General features: G+C 34.3%; 1 protein-coding gene across 6 annotated transcripts in view; it reads left to right on the top strand.

Moving 5' to 3' along the window:
• The window catches only part of PHF14 (PHD finger protein 14), a 173,718-nt gene that overhangs the window by 99,229 nt on the left and 53,493 nt on the right, over positions 1-20,996 (top strand). For 5 of the 6 annotated variants that reach the window (XM_032991477.2, XM_032991474.2, XM_032991475.2 and 2 more), the window contains exon 17: positions 16,323-16,440. In XM_032991477.2, coding sequence (XP_032847368.1) covers positions 16,323-16,440 — 118 coding nt within the window. Of the gene's footprint in view, positions 1-5,604; positions 6,902-16,322; positions 16,441-20,996 lie in introns of those variants that run through there. The other variant, XM_032991480.2, reaches the window with a different exon arrangement.

Below are 20,996 nucleotides of genomic sequence, written 5' to 3'. Positions count from 1 at the left end.
TTGCTGTCAGGAGAGATATGCATTTAATAAGACTTCCCATCTGTTCGCTTTCAAAACCAAGACAACATACAAACAGAAAAACTAACCATGTGGTAAAGGCATTACATTGGAGGTGGTGTATTAAGGTGCTGAGCTCCAGTGTTTCAGGTCAATTTTAGTTGTATTACTGACTTTATCACATGGTTACTTTTGGCATATTTGTACTACTGTTCCATTGATAAATTTGCCCTGCATTGCAGTATGATAAGGAAGATGACTCAATCATTTAAACAGGAGAGTGAACAACAGTTCAGTACATTAAAATATTTTTTAAAACAAAATTCTGTTTTATATTAAAACCGAAGGCTCCATTTCTTTGCTGAACCTCCACACAAGGCTTCTTTTTGAAGCAACGCCTTTTTTTCATGCAGCAGTTAGGCCTAACATTTAGAATTTATATTCCAGTACTAGTCCTTCATTCATTAAACTTAGAGACCTTTCATGAAATACTGTTTTGTAATCTTAAAAAAGTTGACCTGCCAGCTACATCTTGCTGGTAACATCTATTACCACATCCTGATTCAGCTATAGTGTCATTATCATATAATGATGATTACATTATTCAGCAGTTATCCAAGTATCTGAAAAAGATCACTTTCTGAATGAGAGACAAAATGTCTCAAGTTGAAAAAATTGTACTGAATTTTGGAGAAAATATCTTTGTTAAAACGTACGCTGATACACATAAAACACTCAGAGTTTGAAGTGCAAATCAGTGTCAGTGTTCCCCGAAATTCTGGTGAAATGTCCCATGTTTAACAGCGCAGCAGCCTACATGAACAGGATCCATGGATAGCAGCCCACTCCTTTCCCCTCAAGGCTTTGTTAACTCTCCATCTGTACCAAAATTTTTTTTCTTTGAATTACGCTGTTTAAAATTAATTGTGAAGTTCCTACTGGTACACCTCTTTTCTGTTAAAACTGTTGTAAACCAAACTTGTATGGGAAGATGTAATTTCATACATACCATATCCATGTTTATAAATTATTATGCTCATTGCATACAAAGTAGGGTTTTTTTTCTTTTGAACGCATCCTAGTATTCAGCTAAGTACAATCTGTTGCAGTGTAGTTTATGTGATATTGTGCAATTGGGATTGAGAATTAGTTTTGTACTATTGTATGACCTTGTATTATACAAGCCCTAACTCAGTATTTTGGTTAATAATAATAAAAATTATGTTCTACAACCTGTTTTTCTAACCACATAATGAATATGCTAGCAGTCACGAGATTTGGTTAAATTCATGAGTTGGCATTCTGCTGAATATATTTTTTCTTATAGGGAGTACAGAGATTAAACTTGAAAATGCTCTCATGTGCTTTTTCAAAATAATAGCAGGAGGAAGGAAGAATTTTGCTTTAAGTGGAAAGGGATAGTCACTCCTTGCACTTGCACACTGAATCAGATAGAGACAGCTGCAGAGGGAAGATATGCATTGCAAAAACCAGTTCAATTGGATTCAGTCACATCCAAATGAAATTACATCAGTCAATAACCTTCCTTTCAAGTTACTGAAATCTTCCTGGCCCAAATTTCTCTTGTCAAGTTACTGAGTTTTGGCAGTGATTAAAGTATCTTGAAATTGCTTCGATAACATCAAACATCTTGTTGTGACAAGTTCTGTAAATGCAGTCTCTTAAAAGAGAAAGCTGGGTTTCATGTAGAGTATTGAGTGTATTGACTGAAATTTTTTTATGGGTTCTCAGAAGCTTCTATTCACAAAGACAGTGTAGACAGAAGGCAAATGACACTTTTATTACTGAATGAAACCATTTCACATATATGATACCAATATTTTTTTAAATCTTTTGTATAGGATATGTCATTCCTTCTAGGCTTTCAAATAGTTTGAAAATGTATTCTTGTTTTGAAGTGGGCACAGTAGTACTTGGAGAACATAATTCTGTAAATCAAGACTACTGTTAGTCTTATTTGTTTACCTCAGTCAACATGTTTGTGCAGTAAACAGCTCTAAATGTCGCTATTTGTGCTCCAGTGTGACACTTATTAAAATGAACGAGAGCTTTTCTATTCCAGCGGTAGCTCAGATGCTGTGATGTTTTGTCCTGCAGATAACTTTTTTACAGGCTAATCAGTGTGTATATTAGCAAATACAAATCTGTAACCATTCAGGAAGCATTTATAACTTGATCAGTAGTGAGAAGATTTGAAATAATTGACAGTGTCTAGAAGATACATTGTTCATCGTTTGGGTGTCTGTTTCTTTTTTTTAGCTAACTAGCTCTGTAACTCTCATCCACTTAATGGGGCTGTGGGTGCACATTAATTCCAGGATCAAGAGGTGTAGCTTGAGCAGCCTGAATTTTAAAAATGCATATTACTTATGTCACCTTCAGATGGTTTGGTGTTTACTGCAGATATGGTTCCTTGCCTTCTAAAATTGATCTTTGTCAGCACTTCCTCTATAATTAAATGGCTGGCTCCATTTTCCTCTATCTCTCATTACCATCTTAGCTCATTAAAGTTTTTCCCAAACACCCCAAATGCCTCTTTAGGCTTGCCAGACTTACCTGGTGGGCGAGTCTTAATGTTTGAGAATTGGCAAGGTATGCTGAAGCAGCTTCCTACCTTCAGACCTTTGAAGAGAAACTGAGCTTGCATTATGGTTGCAATTGTATTTTGCCTGTGCCCAGTTAACAGCCAGAAATGTTGTTCTCACAACAGATGTTTAACCTGGTGAAAGCAGGTGTTAAAATGGCTATAAAAGAACAAGGATCAAAACTACTAACATAAGCATTACGTTTGTCTGCAATTTGCACTTTTCAGTTACTGTTACACAAATGAAGAGGGCCTTTGGAAATTCTAGTAAAAAGTATTGAAATAATTTGTGGGGTTTCTTGTGCTGAAAATTCCTTTGAAAATGAAATGTGTATATATTCACAGGCCCCGCTGTTACATCGTATTTACCTAACTGAGAAAGCAGATTACAGCTGTGTGGTTAAGGAGAAGAGTGAGAGGGGTTTACGTATTTCTCTCCCTTTGGACCACAACTTTAAAGAAAGTGCTTTTATAGTTATTTTTGTCCTGGAATGGAGGAGACCTGGGAGAGAAAAACTGTTCGAAAGGACCAGATATGCAATTGAGAACCTTCCTGTTGAAAGCATCTATTACAGCATTACCTGTGATGCTTTTTTCTATCTGATATTGGTTCCATTTACTGGTGAGAAAGGAGAGCTGTTCATTTTCCCTCCCTGTCCTTATTTCAGACTTTTATGTTCAATAAATCGTTCTCCCAACTAAGGCTGAAAATGCAAGTTCAGATATGACAGGCAGCTGTGATAGGAGTGGGAGAAAATCCAAAGCAGAGAATAGAACAGGAGAAATGTCATCACTGTGGGAGGTGCCACAAAAAATTTTTAGTAAGTAGTTCTCCAAAATCAGTAGTCAGTTATCAGATGAGTTTGTGGGTTACAAGCTTAAAAAAAAAACTTTTGTATTTATCCATTTATATTCCTTTGTCTTTTACCCATCTGTTGCAGGTTAGAACTGTGTTTAAACAAAGTCAGTAGTGATTCCTTAACTAAATACTACTTGGGAGATAAGAGTGAAGATAACCCTAAATCATGTAAATTAAATTATATCAAGTCAGATTTTAAAAACAGTAGAAATGGAAAAATTGTCCAACCATTTTAAAAGTAAATTCCATTCAATGTATCAGTAAATATTATAATATTATTTAAAATTTCTTGTTATGTTGTTATCACTAAAAATGCAGTACATAGAAATATTATAGGAATCACTAGTACAGGTATGGTTTACTTACACTTCCTGCTTGATGACTGTGTTCTTACAGCCTCACCTAAAGTACTGCAAAAAATTAGGATCTTGGGTGCTCTATAGTTACAGATTTCTTCTGTGAACTTTGTTTGTCTTTTATTATTTTGATTTGTGAGCTTATTGTTAAATTTTAACAAGTTCAACTTTGAAGTTTGTTTGCATAAATATATATAAAAATTTATAAGTATAAATTTATATAAGTACAATTATGGATACAATATGTATATATGTGAGTACATATGCATACATATATATATACACACACATTTATTTTGAGAAACAGAAATAATAATTTGTATTAAAAGTATGAACCGCTGTATTCATGTCCAAACCTTGCTAGCCCAGATAGGGCATAGCCCAGCACATTCTGATGATCTGACTCCAAGGGTACAGCTGCAGCTACTCATACAGTTGCTGAGAAGATAGAGGTGGCACAGAGACCTTGAGCTTATCTTGAATTATTTGCTGATTCTACCCTTCATGTTTCTACACTTGAATGCGTACCCATGTCAACATCACCCACTCTGAGGTGATCAGAACAAAACCAGTTGCACTCACTAAGGGAAGGGAATTGTAATAAGATAGCTGTTAAAGGTATTTTTATTTTACAACGCAGCTTTTCTTCATTTTTCTTAAAAAGTTCAAAATTGGACTGTAGCATTGCAGATCAAGACACCTGATTTAGAATTCTAATCATGCCCCCAGTAAGACATGAAGTGGGAATTGAAATGGATTTACATATACTACTTCCTTGCTGCCCCTCTAATTCTTAGGCTCAAAATCCTTACACTCAAAATTAAGATTGGTTTGCAAAGAACTGTTGTTGGAACATGCAGCAACGTTATGGCTCCTGTTCTTCAGATTGTTATTATTTTAGGAAAGTATGACAGCAGTTTAAAATTCCTTTTTATTTACAATTCTACTTTAATAAATTTCAAAGTAGAAAACAAAACAAATGGAGTGGAGACTTTATATTGGTCTGTCTTTGAAAACTGATGTGTATTTGATATACCAGCACAGCTAAAGACAACATGGATTTTTTTCTACTTAAAAATCTCAGAATACTATCAGATGCATTAATGTGCTGTATTGCAAGTAGTTTTTAAAAGTTTAAATGTAGAGTCAGCACTTTAAAATTTTATTTCTTTTTTTATAAAAAAGCATCCTTGAAAAGTATGTATGTCATGAGAGAGTCAAAAGACAGGAAGTACAAGTAGGAAAAAAAAGCTGTGAAGATTTTTAAATTATTTCTTCAAAGACATTGTTTCAGAAATTTGTAAAGCTTTCAATGTTCTGAATTATGACATTGCATCATGAAAGAAACAGTCCCTTACTTCATGCTTCCTAAATCCTAAGACTTATTTTCTTCCAATTGCTATTCTAGAAAACAAGCTTTTTTAAAAGTTATAACACAGTACCTATGTTGTTTGTGCTTGTCATGTAGTCAGTCTCATAGCTGTATTTCAGCCTACTTGTATTAAATTGTTGCTTTTATGATTGCAAAAAAAAATCTTCTCTATCTTATGGTGGACTGCCTTTATTCTTTGACCTGTATTGAGAAAAAGTTAAAAGGATGCTATACTTAGTTTAATGTTTTGACACTTAGAGACTCTTGGAAGTTTCATATGAGTGTCTTAAACTATTTGGATCTGAGCATACACAGTGCGTGAATTTAGTGTGATGTTAAAATGTTTCATAAGACAGAGCAGAGCTGCTATGATCTGTCAATGTTAATATTTTTTTCTTATCACTTTACTGTGTAGATACCCTTCATGAGACACAACTCTGCCACAACTCATCCTCGGAGGCAATCGTGGAAACCTTTTATAATATGATTTTTAAATGTGGATAAAGCTCTCAATAGAGTACCTAAAGTAAAGGAGAACAGCTACCTTGTCTCGACTATAAGCTTATTATGAGAAAAAGTTGAGTTTGCTTGTCAGGCTTGGATAGAATGTAATTGATTGGTTTGTTATTTGGACTGACAAGGTAGTTAACTTGCCTGCATTTTTTTGCACTAATCAGGAACATTTCGTATGTGCATTGTTGAAAAATCCCGGATAAATGTCTTGTCAGAATTGTCCTATTAAGTAATGTCTTTTTCCCCTGTGCTTCGTTGGCAAATGATGTTATACAATGCTTGGATTCACTGAAGAGTGACAGAAGCCTGTGGGACTTAAATATTGTGCATTCCTCTATGGTGATACCGAATGAAATAAGCAACAGTTTGCCATCCGCCTGCCGCTCTACTTATATGCAGTTTAATAAGAACATTTCTATATAGAACACCATGTTGTACATAGATCTTACTGTAAAAAGGATTGTTTCAAAAAAAAAAAAATGTTGAGTGATGAGACCTGTAAAACACTTGAGTCTTACTATTCTGAAGGAATTGATTTGCCACAGAAAAATTGATTTTATGCTTATTAGTATGACCTAATTGATTCTGACTTCAGACACTCAAGTGAATAGAACTATATCTATATTGCTTTCTGAAAAATTTTTAAGAAAAAGAAAAATTTGAGTATATGCAGACATTTGTTTTATTTGGCTTACTTCTCTGCCAGTGTTCAGGACAAGCTTTCCTCCTCACAATACAAATATGAAATTGTTATGTAAGTTGGGGAAGGAATGAAGAACTGATCACACAGCGTGACAGCTGAGATCTTCGTCTTCGTCCATATATATCCTGGTAGATGCAGACATATTATTTTGATCTACAAATGGTACTGATCCAGTTCTTAAATCTACAGTAGCAGTGTGTTGACATCTTCATCGTTTTCATCTTGAACTTGCTCGGAAAAATTCTGCTCAAATGCAATCACACTTGTAACTTTATGACATATAATCTTTGAATTTCTTGAGAAATGGTGGTTTTTGTCATCTAACAAGGCACATTTCCATTTGAAAATATTTTTTAAACTTAAGAAAGAAATTAAATGCTGTAATAAATAATAGGAGAAATATACAAATTTATGTATACTTATCGACAAGTCATATCTTACCAGGGCATTTCATGTTTGGATATTATATTAAATAAAATTAACCTGATGTCTAATACGTCGTTTTGTTTTAAAAAGGGGGTGGGAAGATATCAGAGGAAGATTTTTGTCTGAACCATCAGAAAGGCTTTGGCAAGGCACACGGACACCTTAAAAATAAAGAAATTTACACTAGGAAATAGACATATAATGCAGAAATCTGATCTTTAAGAATCCATTAATCCATTTTACAAAGGACGGTCTAAGTTTAGTGACCACTTGTCCAGAATTCTGGAAGTGAAAAGCTATATCCAAACACTGTGCTAATGAGGGGGGAAAAAATTATGTTGGCCCATATGGCATGCTGAGTTTAAGAAAAAAAAAAAAAAAGTAATTTTTGCTGAGATTTATGATCAATTATTAAACTAACACAATCTAGGTATTGTGAATAGGAGAGCATGATAAATGTAGCATATCTTGTACTTAGTTAGACTTTTAAAATACTTTTGTGTGTGACATTCTGCTAAATAAGCTACTCTTATTGCATACTCTGTTAATTAAGCTGCAATAAAATATATAGCTGCTCAGAAAAGTAGAGTAGTGTTATCATGGACTCACTGTCAAATGAAATTCCACTCACTGAATTCCACTCAGGACTCTCCTGGATTGAGTATTATTATATTTTTGTTAGTTTTTGCTTTAGTGTATGGGGTGCTGGAATAAAGCGTTTGGTTACATTTGCAGGTGATGGCAGTATGACATGAGAGACTACAGTGTTAGAATTAAAAATGAAATTTTAAGAAAACATCCAGAAAAAGCATGCAGTGCCATAAAGGAAAAGGCAAATCACTATTTAGTGCATCAAGTATCATACAAAGAATAACTAGCTGGAAGGTATCTCTTCAGAAAAGAAGATACGGGGGCTCTAGATCACAAACTGATCATGAATTGAACTGATGATACCTGAGAGGTATTGAGGGGTGGTACATTTAACACATGAAAGTACTTCTCCTGAATATTCAGAAGACTGGTATCTCACTCTCATGAAGAGCCTCAGCTAGCACATTCTGTCCACTATGGGCAAGAATTATGTAGAAAAAGTCCAGAGCAAACTGAATTGAATCATATGAAGACTACAGGAGACATAAATGAATAAAAAAGTTTACAATAGTTGGATTTCTTTAATTTAGAGAGGACTGGGCAATCTGTCTTCAAACAGCCTAAATTAATACAAAGATCATGAAGAGAGAAGTTACTGCAAAGAAGGATAAAATGAAGTTGTTCAAATCTGGTCAGACCAGATTAAGTTAAATTGTAGCAAGATAATTTTGGTTAGGCAATAGAAAGTTTATTTCTGACAAGAAGAATAATTGTGCTAGAGAAGTTTGTTAGGGAAGTTGAGTAATCTCTGCTATTGGAGGATTTTAAGAACAGACTAATGTGTGTTAAAAACTGTTTGAGTATTGTTGATACTCCCCTGGGCATGCTTGATATCCTGAGGTGGTTTCCTGCTGTATTTTGTATGTTTGTTCCCCAGTACAGTTTTGTTGTGGGATTTTTTTCCTTCCTTGGCACTTCTTTTTGACATTGAGTATTAGTTTAGCTTTCAGTCTCTCATTCCTATGAATCATTTTGTCGCTTGCCTCTCTTTTTCTGGATAGCCAGATGTTAACACTTGATATTTCACCTTTTGAAAGTAAGTTGATAGCAATATTCAGAACTATAATGGACTTATCTAGTAGTTCACAATCAATACACTATTCAGTATAGTTCTTACTCTGAACACCTGAGAGTTGCACTACAGATGCAATCATGTATTACGAATAGAATGTTCTTCAGAAAAACTAATGCAGCATTTGCTGAAAGCTTTCTCAAATTTTATACTCTTCAGTTTGTCAAGGGGCTTATGCTGGTTCATTTAGAATTTCCTGTTTTTCCCAAGAAAGAAAATATTTTAGACTTCTTTGTGGGCTGTAATTTCTGTAGCATTATCTTAATACATGTCTTGGAGGCATTGTCTTCACAGAAAAACTTAGAAATATGGTAAATATGAGTTCTATACAGTAGCTGTATAATAGTAACAAGAGCAAACACATTTGACATAGCGTTTACATCAATATATTCCCCTTGTATATGTGGGCCCTTAATGAATTTTGCAAAATAATTTATCAAAGCTATGTGTTTTACAGTTTTGAAGTACTATGAGAGAGAGAGAAGTGAACGCTTCTTGCTGAAAGGAAGCTGTTCACGTACAGGTATAGTAAATAAAATTTCTTTACAGTGTTCTTATAACTCATTGAGTACATACAAACTTAAGTTTCATAAAACAGATGAGTTCAAAAAAATTCTGGATTACATAGGAATGTCCCATACCGATAGCCAATTTAGATTTTTCCTTACCCATACATAATTAGTGTTTGGTTTTTGGATTTGGGGGTTGGTTGGTTGTTTTTGTATTAAAAAGCATGAATTAAATCAAGTAGGAGAGGTGGTAGTATTTGGTTTAGCATAATAAATTTAGCTACACAGATGTCTGCCAGATTAATGCTTATTTTCTTTTGCTCATTTGTGGTATAATCGATTGACACTGTTTGGCAGTTTTGCTAAAATGAAGTATTCAGTGTTTGGGTTACGTGATGATAAGCATCTGGGGGTTGGAGAATAAAAGCTACACAAAATGTTTTCTTCCTATTGAATTAATAGATAGAATGCTTTGTTTACTGTTCTTGCTTTAAAGTCGAACTTCCTAGAGGTCAAAGCCATAGAAATTTATGCTGTTATGTATTATAACTAGTGCTATAGTACAGGTAAAAAACTTCCCTCACGTAGCAGATGCTGAAAAGTGTAGCGCAGATCCTCTTGAGTGAAGGCTTTTTCCACAAGATTATTGTACAGTAAAGAGAAAAAAATAGTATTTTATTGAATGCCCTTCTGTTTGTGCAGAAATTTGAGTAATTTAGAGATTATGCATCCAAAACTGTATAGATACTTTATTGTGAAACTACTGTTAGCTGAAGATCAGTAAGCTCATCCTACTTTTTCAGGCCATATGTCCATCTTGCCCATACACTGTCTTCATCAGTAGTAAGCAGATATAAAAAACAGAATATAATAATCATCCTGCGTCTGGTGTATTCTCTCATCTTCAAGCAAAAGCCATGCCCTTCTCTCTTCCAGGCATAACAGAAGAGAATAATAGTCTACTGTCTCATATAACTTTATAAACTGTGGAAGTCAGGGACTTCCTTTTGTATGCTTGCATTGTATCTGGCATAATAGAAATTTGAATGTGGCTTTTAATTACTTTGTGTAATACCATAAGCATTATATTTCCCAGAAAGAGCATTTCTATACTTAAATCAAAATTATAAAAATATTAGAATCCAGAAAGTTATAGGTTGGAAGGAGCCTCTGGAGGACATCTGTTCCAGCCACCCACTCAAAACAGGACTAACTGCAAAAGTAGATCTAACTGTGAAACCAGATCAAGTTCCTTAGAGTTATAGGCAGTTGAATTTCGAGCATCTTTGGAGATAGAGAGCCTTTCAGGATAACCAGTGCTTGTGTTTGAAGAGGCTATATAATTGGTCTATATCCTGGTTTATATTCAATATTGTATGCATGTGCAGTTGCATAAGAATTTTAGTGCTGGAATCTGCCACACCTCTGATGGTGAAGTCACCTAAAACTTGGCTGGCCTATGTGAGAAGATTTTTAAATTATCTTGGTGCTAATAGTTTCTTAAAACTGTTCTGTGGAACAGAACCTGCAAGATGACCATCCATTTTTAGTTGTTATGCCACTTACAGACAAAGGAAAAAGTGTAGAACTCAGGAAGAGGAAAAGCAACTTCTTTTTTTCCATTGTATACTTAATATGTTTTACCCTTTGGACAATATTCTGCCTAAAAACAAGAGTTGCTAAGGATCTAGACCTTATATTTTTAATTAGAGTCTAAATACAGCACTGCATCGCTTCTGTTTTGTCCTTGGGCTATGACATATCGCAGCAAAATTAAAGCAATTTCTGTTGGAATCCATGGGGCTGAATTGAAGAGTGTTGGTGTAGAATGGACGGGTAATATATGAAGCTGTATCTTCATTTACCTTCCCTTTGTTTCAAGAGATGTCAGAAGAGAAAGCTAAAAAGAAGAATGTTTTCTACATATTTTGTAATGAAAAGTATTATTGTTTTGGACTTCTCCCTCAGTAAGTAGAATAAATGTACTTTTTGGACAGCATTAATAACAGTGCACTAAATAAACGATTATACAGTTATTTCACCACTTGATCTTTAATTAAATTTATTCTTTAAATAAGGGCACAGGAGGGGGCCTTCTTTGACATTACATCTAAGAGTTGCTGATGTAACCCATCCCACAGTATTAATTCCTATATCCCAGAATTTATCACTTCCATGGTATGTTTGCAACTAAGGTGTCACAGAGCACTCCTCACCTGCCCCAGTCCAAAGTCAGTCATCTTGGTTCTACGGTTTGAAGTCGCTTGATCTATATCAGCTTACTCTGTTTTTTTGGGGAATGCTTACATGCTCTTTTCCATTGGATCTATCATGCAGCCACTAAAAAGAAACAAAATTATGGCAGTGCCTTACACTGTAATAGCTGGGTTTAATTTGTTCATCTGAACCCAAGAATGTTCTGCAATTTAAAATGAACCCCTGTGCATGTCTCCAGTTGTTTGCAGTTTCAGACTGGCCCAGTGCTTAGGCACAGGGATTAAAGGGGAGAGAGATCAGTGCCTGAGAAGAAACATCTCTTCCTCAAGTGTTAGGAGTCTTTAGTTAGAAAGAGGGTCCGGAACAAGCCAACAGTGCATATCAATAGTTAAATCCACACAGGTGCTGGAATAGCCATTGTGTTGCATCCCCCGAGCTGGTGGGTGAGTGACTGCACACCCATCCCACTGCAGGTGTCCGAGAGTTTAAAATTTCTGGATTAGATTACTTCTAATTTTGTTCTAATCAGTTCTAAATTTGCCAGATTAAGGTTCATATCACAAGTTCTCTAATTTTACTGGTGATGATAGTTTGTCAATATGTATCAAAGATTTACTTTAATGGAAAAAAGATAAAACTTTCTAATCTGTTGTGATTAATAGAAAGTAGTACGTATATATTTTGTAATTTCGTATTTTGTTCAACATGGTACTTTTTGGCATGACACTGTAGACGATGTGCAATGATGTGTACATAAGTGAGAGATTTTCTGTAGTCTCTGAAGCATATTTGGAAAGTTGTATTTAAAGATTAGCTTATTAATGTTGTGTTTCAGGGACATGTAAGTAATTACTTTTACAGCTATAGATGGGTGATGCTGTCTTGTGAATGCGAAATAGGTTTCTTCACTCTGGCTGAATCAGCTCTTTGTGGTTTTCAGTGATACTAACCAGTGACTTACAAATGTGCCACTGATGGGCAGGTTTTGCATTCCCTGTTCCTCTGTAAAAGCACAGGTCTTTTTCCCCAGTGCTCACAGGACGACTTCTGCAGGCCAACTGATAAGGCTCCCTCCTGTGCAGGTAGATGCAATGTAATGAAATTGGATGTGTGTGCCGGGCTTTGCAAATAGAATGAGATTGACCCCAGCCATTGTCTCATTTATCTCATTTACATTGTAAAATCAGTATCTACACTATTGATTAGAGAATAATTAGTTAATTATAAGTAGGAAAATGCAGAGTTATGTAGGGCTTGAGCACAGCCAGCTGTACTGGTAGAAATCTTATAAAAACAATCCAAGGGCATGAGCAGATGAAGATCACTTTATTAAAGAACAAAACATATTTCAGGTATGGAAATGCCTAATCAAGCTTCCTTGCTGTGAAGATGTAGCTGACCTGCTTTCTATACTTTTATAAGTGAAAAATGTTTTCTTTCATTATTTTTTAATTTATTAACCTAACTCCTTCAGAATTCATATTTCTTCTTCACACCCCGATTTCTTGGTATATGATGGGCATATATCTATCCTCATTAATTGCTGGAATGAGGAACCCAGCAATTTCTAATTTTATGCATAAAGTAATTTCAGGTTTGTTAAAACATTGATAGTAAGCTATTACCTGTCAGTTAGAGGTAATTTAGGAGGTTAGGTTATCTTGTTGTTATGTGGAGCTCTTGTTATTTTCACAAAGTTTTCAGTACAACTGCTAGGCAGGCCACTGAAGATGGCTGTGCCCTTAATTGTATTTGTAAATCATGTACTTAACCACAAAAAGAGTTATCCACAAATGATAGCAAGGCAAAATATTTGCTAGTTTAAGGGCTGCTTTGAAGGTGTGACTTTGAATACACATGGGTAAAAATTTTAACCGGACCTTTAAAATGGAGGAAGGGGGGTCTTTTCCCTTTTTCTCCCCACTAGCCCAATAGTTTAACTTGTACTATTAAGCCATCTTTGGGATGGAAGTGGGTGGTATTTGTAAATGACAATGCCATTTGGCTACTTTGCTCTGTAGATGTCCATATTGTGATTGATCTGTGAATGCATTTACTGAAAGGCAGCAGGACTGTCAGCATGACACCTTTTGTGACCAACAATCTCATTCTCTAATTAAGTTGAAAGTACTCCTTATTTTGTGTTGCTTTTTTGTTTTCTGAATCCAACAGTGAATTTTTTATCATTTTATGTTGCTAGACAAAAGGACACAAATAATAGTATACACTTGAGGGCTTAATCTCATTTTACTAGTGCCATTTTAACCTAGGTATAAGGTTTTTTATCTCAGAATTAGGAATTAAGAATGCCAATTTTGTTTTCTGTACTGTGATGTGTGTAAGCTTCACCTTTGTCTCAAGTCAGTCTCAGCAGACAAGAGAGTTGCCAGACATAAAGAAGATGCCAGTTAGGGCATCTTCTTTAACCAAGGTACAGAGTGTATTCACCTGTTTTCTCAGCATCATGCTCTGGGAACTTCATCATCAGTGAATTTGTGTGCCACCATACAGAATTTTTATTTGAAAAAAAAGCAGTACGAAGGAAGTTTTAAAAAATATTTGGTATTGTTTCATTTTTATCGCCATACAGCTTTTTATGTTTTGATACATGAAAATATGCTGTTGTTATTTGCATTTTCTCAGCTGTGCAGATGCAGATAGAAGCTATTAGTATCTGAAAACTTTGTGTAGATGTTTTTAATTCATTCTAGGAAAATGCAATTTTTCTTCTGCCAAACTAAACAGCTTTGAAGTGATAAAAATTAATTACAATAAATATTAAAAACATTCAGCTTTAGAATGGCGCCTCCAGATCTGTATTTAATTTTATAACGTTCTGGTTATTTCAACCCAGCCTTGCTAACTCCCTCAGCGTGCTTCTGAAATGTGTCTGAAGGTGCCATCAGGAAATACCACATTCTAGATACAAAATGGAAGAGATGTGAGAGGAGATGGCAAAGCATAATTTTAAAGGGGAAACATTTTCTTTTGAACGTATGAACACTTGTGTTTGTAGACAATCTTTTCAGAAAAAAATAATACTGTTTGCAGTCAGATGTAGATTTTAGGATTAAGCTCTGAAAACACACTGAATCAGTTAGAAATAGTGTGATGCTTTATTTTACGTTGCTTAGAGGATCCCAAACAGTTTACAAGAAGGAAGTTCTGATAAGCACTGCTCAAATGGAAGCACTTATGTGCGTAAGATTCTAGATATAGAAATAGGTTAGTAAAATTATATTCCTTTACAGATGAGAACATTGAGGCTCAAAGGGAGGCTTAATCTTTTGTTGAAGGTCACATACGTTGTTGGGATGTAGGAGTGTAACCTATCTCATCTCCCACTCTCAACCTTTTTGTTATTTTAATATGCCTTTCACAAGAAGTAAAACTGCTTATATTCCTGATTGTGAGTAATGTATTTCTACATTAGAACTCTTGTGTCTTTAAAAATTGAAAATGGTTTCCTGTTTTACGTTTTTTTATTGTCATGGAATTAGATTGAGTTATTACTAAACAATTCTAAGTGTATAGATTGTAATAAGATATAACCCATTTTATAAAAATATCTAAATCAAATCAGTCCAGTGTTGCATAAGGTGGATAGGTAGATTATTGCTTTCAATTTCTACTTAACAGTACATGCAATACCCTTACCAGTGCTCACGTCTTACATGTAACTCCTAAAAAGAGAAGGCTTCCCTAGCAAGCAAGGATAAAAGTATTTACTTAGGTTAAACAATCATAATCAGAAAACTGTTACTTCTATTTATTTGGAGACTAATCCTTGGACAAAAGTCACATGAACATTTTCTTCTGTTAATACAGCAGTACGTTCTGTTAGTTGAATCCTCTTTCTGTGATGCACTGGGTGTTCTGTTGATAAATTATATCCCTCTGTCTTTAATCTGATAATGCCTATGCCATGCTATTATTGCAATTTGTAGAGATTTTTGTGTTTCCATGTTTTGTAGAGGAGAAAATGAGTGGCCAGGAAAGCAGAGAAAGAAAGTGTAGGCAATTTCTTAGAAAATTTGATATTTAAAGATTTACACTATTTCCTATTTTTGGAACATTTACATTGGCTTTAATTCAGAGTTTAAGGGCATTTAATGAAGAGAATATTGCAAAGTAAATATGAAAAAAGTTTTCTTTTCATACAAAAAAATAGAGGGCTATGCAAATAAAGTGGAATTCAGTAGGACATATGAAAATCTGTTTGCTTTTAAAAATATCTTTCTCATTTTGAGCATATTATTGTACTGATTTAAAATCCTTTTATGAAACACTTGTACTGTAGCATTCTTCAATGCTGGTATACTAAGAATAAGTGAACAATAGCTGTGCTACATGTTTGGAGCTTTTTTTGTGGACCATACATAGTACAAAGCACTAATTAAAGGTTTATTAAAAAAAAGAACAGGAATTTTTTGTGTGTACATAGGGCAGTTTTATAAGTGAAAGATCACAGTGAAATCCTTTTAAATTAATGTCCATTTCCAGAAAATTCAAAGCAAATCAGAAAATATATTGTGCATTTATTTATCAGACACATAATCCTAGTGTAAAAAATATTTCATAGCTGTAAATTATAATGAATTGCTGAATATGTGAGAAAGCATTTCAGGGTTTGCTTAAAAAGTAGATTTGTAGAATGGTGTCTTAAAACTGAAGAAACAATATTGTCACTGTCTAAACAAATCACAAATTTCTGAAAATAAATGGCAGTGAATGACATAGTAGTATCTAAAAAATTGAGCTGGTTATACAATTTGTTCTTTAATTCACAAGTCTCTGAAATAATGTCACTTATATAAGATGATGACAAAGGTAATGTATGAGTGTCTGCATCAGAGTATTCCAAATTAGGCAGAAGCTACTTGAAGTGATTGTGTTTGAAAATACCCTTTATAGAAAATGGATCTTCTGCATCATGATAATGGATCAGGAAATCTTATGCTGAGAATTGCAGGGAAGCTCAATCTAAAATAGTATAGAAGTACCATTTACATATAAATATGTATTTTGCTTTTCTCTTGCAGGTGTGATGAATGCAGGCTTTGCTACCATTTTGGCTGTCTAGACCCTCCCTTGAAAAAATCTCCTAAACAGACTGGTTATGGATGGATTTGTCAGGAATGTGACTCTACATCCTCCAAAGTAAGTTAATTCATCGTGTGAAATAGTTGCATTATTCTGATTTTAACAGTGTTACTTAATATCTGATTTTTTTTGTTGAAATGCTGTACATAATTCTGCTATGAAAAACAGTAGAAGGTCATAAAATGATTTGAGATTCTCTGTAAAACAGGTAAAAAGTGATGTATGCAAAATGGAAATATTCTTAATCAATAAAGAGAATTTAATTATCCCAGTTAAATGCTTTCTTTTCACATTATGTTCTCTCTGACAAAGGAGTTCGTGCGGATACCATGTCAGGATTGGTAACATTATTGACAAGGGAGAGTATTTCAGGTGTAGAACAGAATACAAACCTCTAAGGACAGAGTTAGGAAATGCATGTTTTTCTAAATAGGCAAAGATTATTTGAATTATTAAACCTGGTTTTTTTTTTCACTGGAAAATCTTATGAAGGTTGTTAATACTTTATATTGATCGGTATGGCTTGATCAAATATTACATTGTAAAACTAGAACCAATTTTTTTACACGGATTAACTCTCTTTAATAATATTGGAAGAAATAGTATGCTTCTGTAGTACCAACATTTTAAAAATAATAAAGATTTTGATTCTTTGTCTGCACAGAAGCTTCTTTACTACTGGCATGCTTTTCTATCATCACCATAACCTCTGAAGAGACATTTTTCAGTTGTTTTTCAAACTTGGATTTATAAATGCGTCAGATACCTCAACATTAAAATAACAGGGCACTCTAAAAATCTTTAAAATTTTGCAGACTATTCTACCCCTTTCTTTGTATTTCCCAGAATTTTTTAAATAGTAAGGAGGTGACTTGGTATTTAGATACACAGGGACAGAGCTGTGCAGAGTTGCTGTCACAAGTTACCTGTTAGCATACTTGGATGCTTAAACTCTTTCATGATGTTACTCTTAAGAATGGAAGATACAAAATGTTCAGAGAGGTGTCTGATTTTTTGTCTTGCTAGTGTCCCTTTCCACCTGAAAAGTATGATACTCAGTTTCACCCCAGGGGGTTTATCAAATCATTCTCCTACAAGGAGATATGAAGGCAGACATTGGAAATTAGCTGTCCACTACAGTTTGGACATCAGGTAATCTTTGCTGAATACCACTTACATGCAACAGACGTTCCAAGAGTGAATTAAAATTGTTATTGAATTTCTGTCACCTGCTTAAACTAAAAGGGTTTCTTGATAATGTTAGTTAAAGTCTTCTGTCTCCTCTTTTCTTGGCTTCTTCTGAGTAAACAAAAAAACAGAATTTGTATTTTCTATATGTGTTTTCTAGGAGATTAGCACACTGTGTACTAGATAAAATGTTAAAAATACTTTATCATGTAAATCAAGTATGTTTGACTTCGCTTAGTGCAGGGTGTGTATTAATTTTAAGGTGTGTGTTGAAAAATAGTGTTCTGAAGAGTAAACAAAGTTTATCATTAGAATGTTGGTATATTTTGTGTTATCTTAGTGATTATTACAAATTTTAAAAATGCTTGTTATTGTGTCTAATTTTCTTTTTCATTCATAAAGATTTTTAACGAGTAAATTTATATGAAGTATTTTGTACTTTCAGGCACAGGCAATTTGAATTGTATTTGAGTGAATATATAATGAATATGAAAGCTACTGAAAAATTGTCTTATGGGGACTCCTTGTGGTTTTGTTTAGTCACTTTCCCATAGCTCTTCCACAGAGCTGTGCAAACGAATTTCTCTGAAAAAGCTATATTGTTTTCTATGTTTTAAAAAGTCATATTTTGTAGCTTTTGGATTGTTCTCCACTGTGTAACAAATTCAGACAATATGGTGTTGAGTTAAACTCTTTGCAGCCTCAATGTGAGTGTATTTTTAAAAGGATTAGGGCTTTGCTTATGTACTTAATCATTTTCAAATTCAATATTCTGCATGGCTTTCGGATTGTGTATTATATATCCATAATTTTACACAGCTTTTCACAGCCGGGAGGTCCTGATATGATAAGGCTTTTTCTACCCTTCACTAGGGGGGGTAATCTCTCAAATGTGTACTTAGAGCTCAGAGGAGGAAGACTGTAGAGGAAGTTGCTTTGTTTGCTGCACTCTGCCTGACCTGTGAATGAATTGCAAACCTGAGCTACCAGCAATTTCAATCCCAGTCATTCTCTAAATCCAATTTTTGGTGTGTCACTATGAAGTTCCTTGTACGGATTATAGCAGCAAAATGGGATTAAATTTCTAGCTTTGTCCAAGGAGACTATTGTTTAGTTTTCATTATTTCAACTTAATTCATCTGTTTTGATCCAATTTAAATCACTGTTGTAGTATACATTTTTAAATTCCCCAACATCTTCTGTAGCAGCGTTTGGCCTTGAAAACAATTGGTAGGTAAATTACACTATTTCAGTGACAAGAGAGATTATAGTGCATAGCATATAATGGTTCAGTTAGTTTTTATTTCTAATTATTAATTTCAATTTTAGATGTTCAGGAAAAGTTGCATACTGCTGACAACGAATAATGTGATTTTATTTTTGGATTTTGCTAAGCACTTGCAGGTGTCAGCAGTACAAGGGATGTAATTTAGTGGTAATAAACATACGCTTCAAATTGCTGTCTCTCACAAGTGTTGGACATGCTGCTTCCATTTTGCTCATACTAGTCAGAGGACTCTCCAGCAATGGTGTCAGTTTTTCCACCAGCGTAACATATTCCCATATTACCCTGCCTGTCAAATAATAAACAGACAGGGACTTTGCTGGAGGGCATGAGGGCAACAGCTTCTCTGCTAGTAATACTTGCTGTCACTTTTATGGAATGGGTGATGCTCACTACTAAGGTCTGACAAGCTCTCTCATCTCAAAAATATTGTAGATTTTGTTATATCACATGAAAGCTGAAGTAAACCTATAAGCTCTCCATTTCTATAACATTATCCATCTACCCTGCCAAAGGATTATGATGCGCTTTCAGGATTGCCAAGCAGCTCTCTAAATCATAAATTTCCCGATATTTTGAAATAGTGATATTCAGAATGAGTATAGACATTGTTTTAGTTGAATTTAATAAAAATAAAATATAAAACAAATTATTCAATATTATGATGTGGTAATATTCAATAGGAATAAATGGGGCCTGTCTGTTTGTTCATTATGTGCGATAAGGGTCTCATTATTACTAGAAGTGGATTCCTTTCTGTTGTCTTCCATTTAAAAAGTACTGTTTAAAGTGTCTCCTCTAATTTTAAAATTTTGCAAAGGACCAAGACAGCAAAGAGTTTAAACATATATCGTGGTTGTTACAATGACTGTGCTCATTAGGTTTCTATCTGCTCATCTTTGAATACAATGTATTTTGCAAAACACTGCAGAGTGTACATGTCAGGTCATTATTTGAGTGCTGCAAGATCAGCTGCCTTTTTTCTCTAGACTTCTGTGTAGTTTGCTTTTATTTCATCTTTTTACTGTATTGCATTTTTTCAGTGGAAGTAAATTGTCAGTATATATGCATAGAATTCTCATCTAAACCCCTCAGGAAATATTTTCTGGAACTACAAATACATGACACACCAACCCTGGCAAGTAACATATTTTTGTACACCTTTTGTGTTGGAAAGCAAACATGGATGATTTTGCTTATTAGCCAGGTAGAAGCATTTCTTTGGGTATATCTCTCTTTCACATAGTGAATAAGCAAATGTAATTGGACACTGTAATATTAAAACTTTGACTGTAATGTTTGAGATAGTATTTTAAATTAAAAATAATTTTGAAAATGTAAAATGTATTTCAAACCTCTTAATTTGGTCAGATAAAAAGAAAAAAAGTGAGCAACTCCATTTAATTCCTATAGTCCATGGAATTTTATTCTAGTAAAAAATAAACTTGATGGTTGGGAAGGAGTGTAGAAGTTTCTGATCTAAGCATGAGTTGTGCAGGTGACAATCTCATTATGTTGTATGGTGTTTAATCTTTTTCTTTATGCCTTTTTTCAAACTCAGGGAGTATTTCATCACACGTGTAGTTTCACATGAGTATGTTAAAAAAATAAACAATGAACCCAAAAAGTCCTGTTGTCAAGCACTCAGAATTTAGGAAAAATTAAAATTAAGGTGGCATGCAGCGCTTTATGTCCCTTTGTGATTATGTGTGAATTTGCAGCCTTTAATCACTTCATATTGTGTTATTGCTTTTTTTTAATAGGACCCCTGCCTTCTCTGATTTATCTGTCATGGATCACAAAGAGGGATTAATTTGGGTTGAGTCTTAGAAGAGGCTGTCTTTAGGTTTTGCAAGGCATGAAAACTGAAGTGATGATTTCAAGAATAGGAAAAAAAAAGGAAGCTTGACCTTATGTTTGAAGTAGTTGAGCTGTGACCAGAAAATTGAATTTTACCTTTGTTTTGTCCCAGAACTCCCATGAGTGCTAGACAAATTAATATTATCATATGTTTAGTAATTTTTTCTCCTTGTTTGCTGTTGTCGAGATTGGATCCCTTGGCCCAACATGCAAAAATGCTGAATTCTCTGAGCTACAGTGGATGATAGTGTAAGCTGTGTTTTGAAAGTACTAAATCTCC

The sequence above is a fragment of the Tyto alba genome, unplaced genomic scaffold (assembly GCF_018691265.1).
Source record: "Tyto alba isolate M040663 unplaced genomic scaffold, T.alba_DEE_v4.0 Super-Scaffold_38, whole genome shotgun sequence".
In the NCBI taxonomy this organism is placed as follows: domain Eukaryota; kingdom Metazoa; phylum Chordata; class Aves; order Strigiformes; family Tytonidae; genus Tyto; species Tyto alba.
This window is presented reverse-complemented; position numbering and strand designations above follow the sequence as displayed.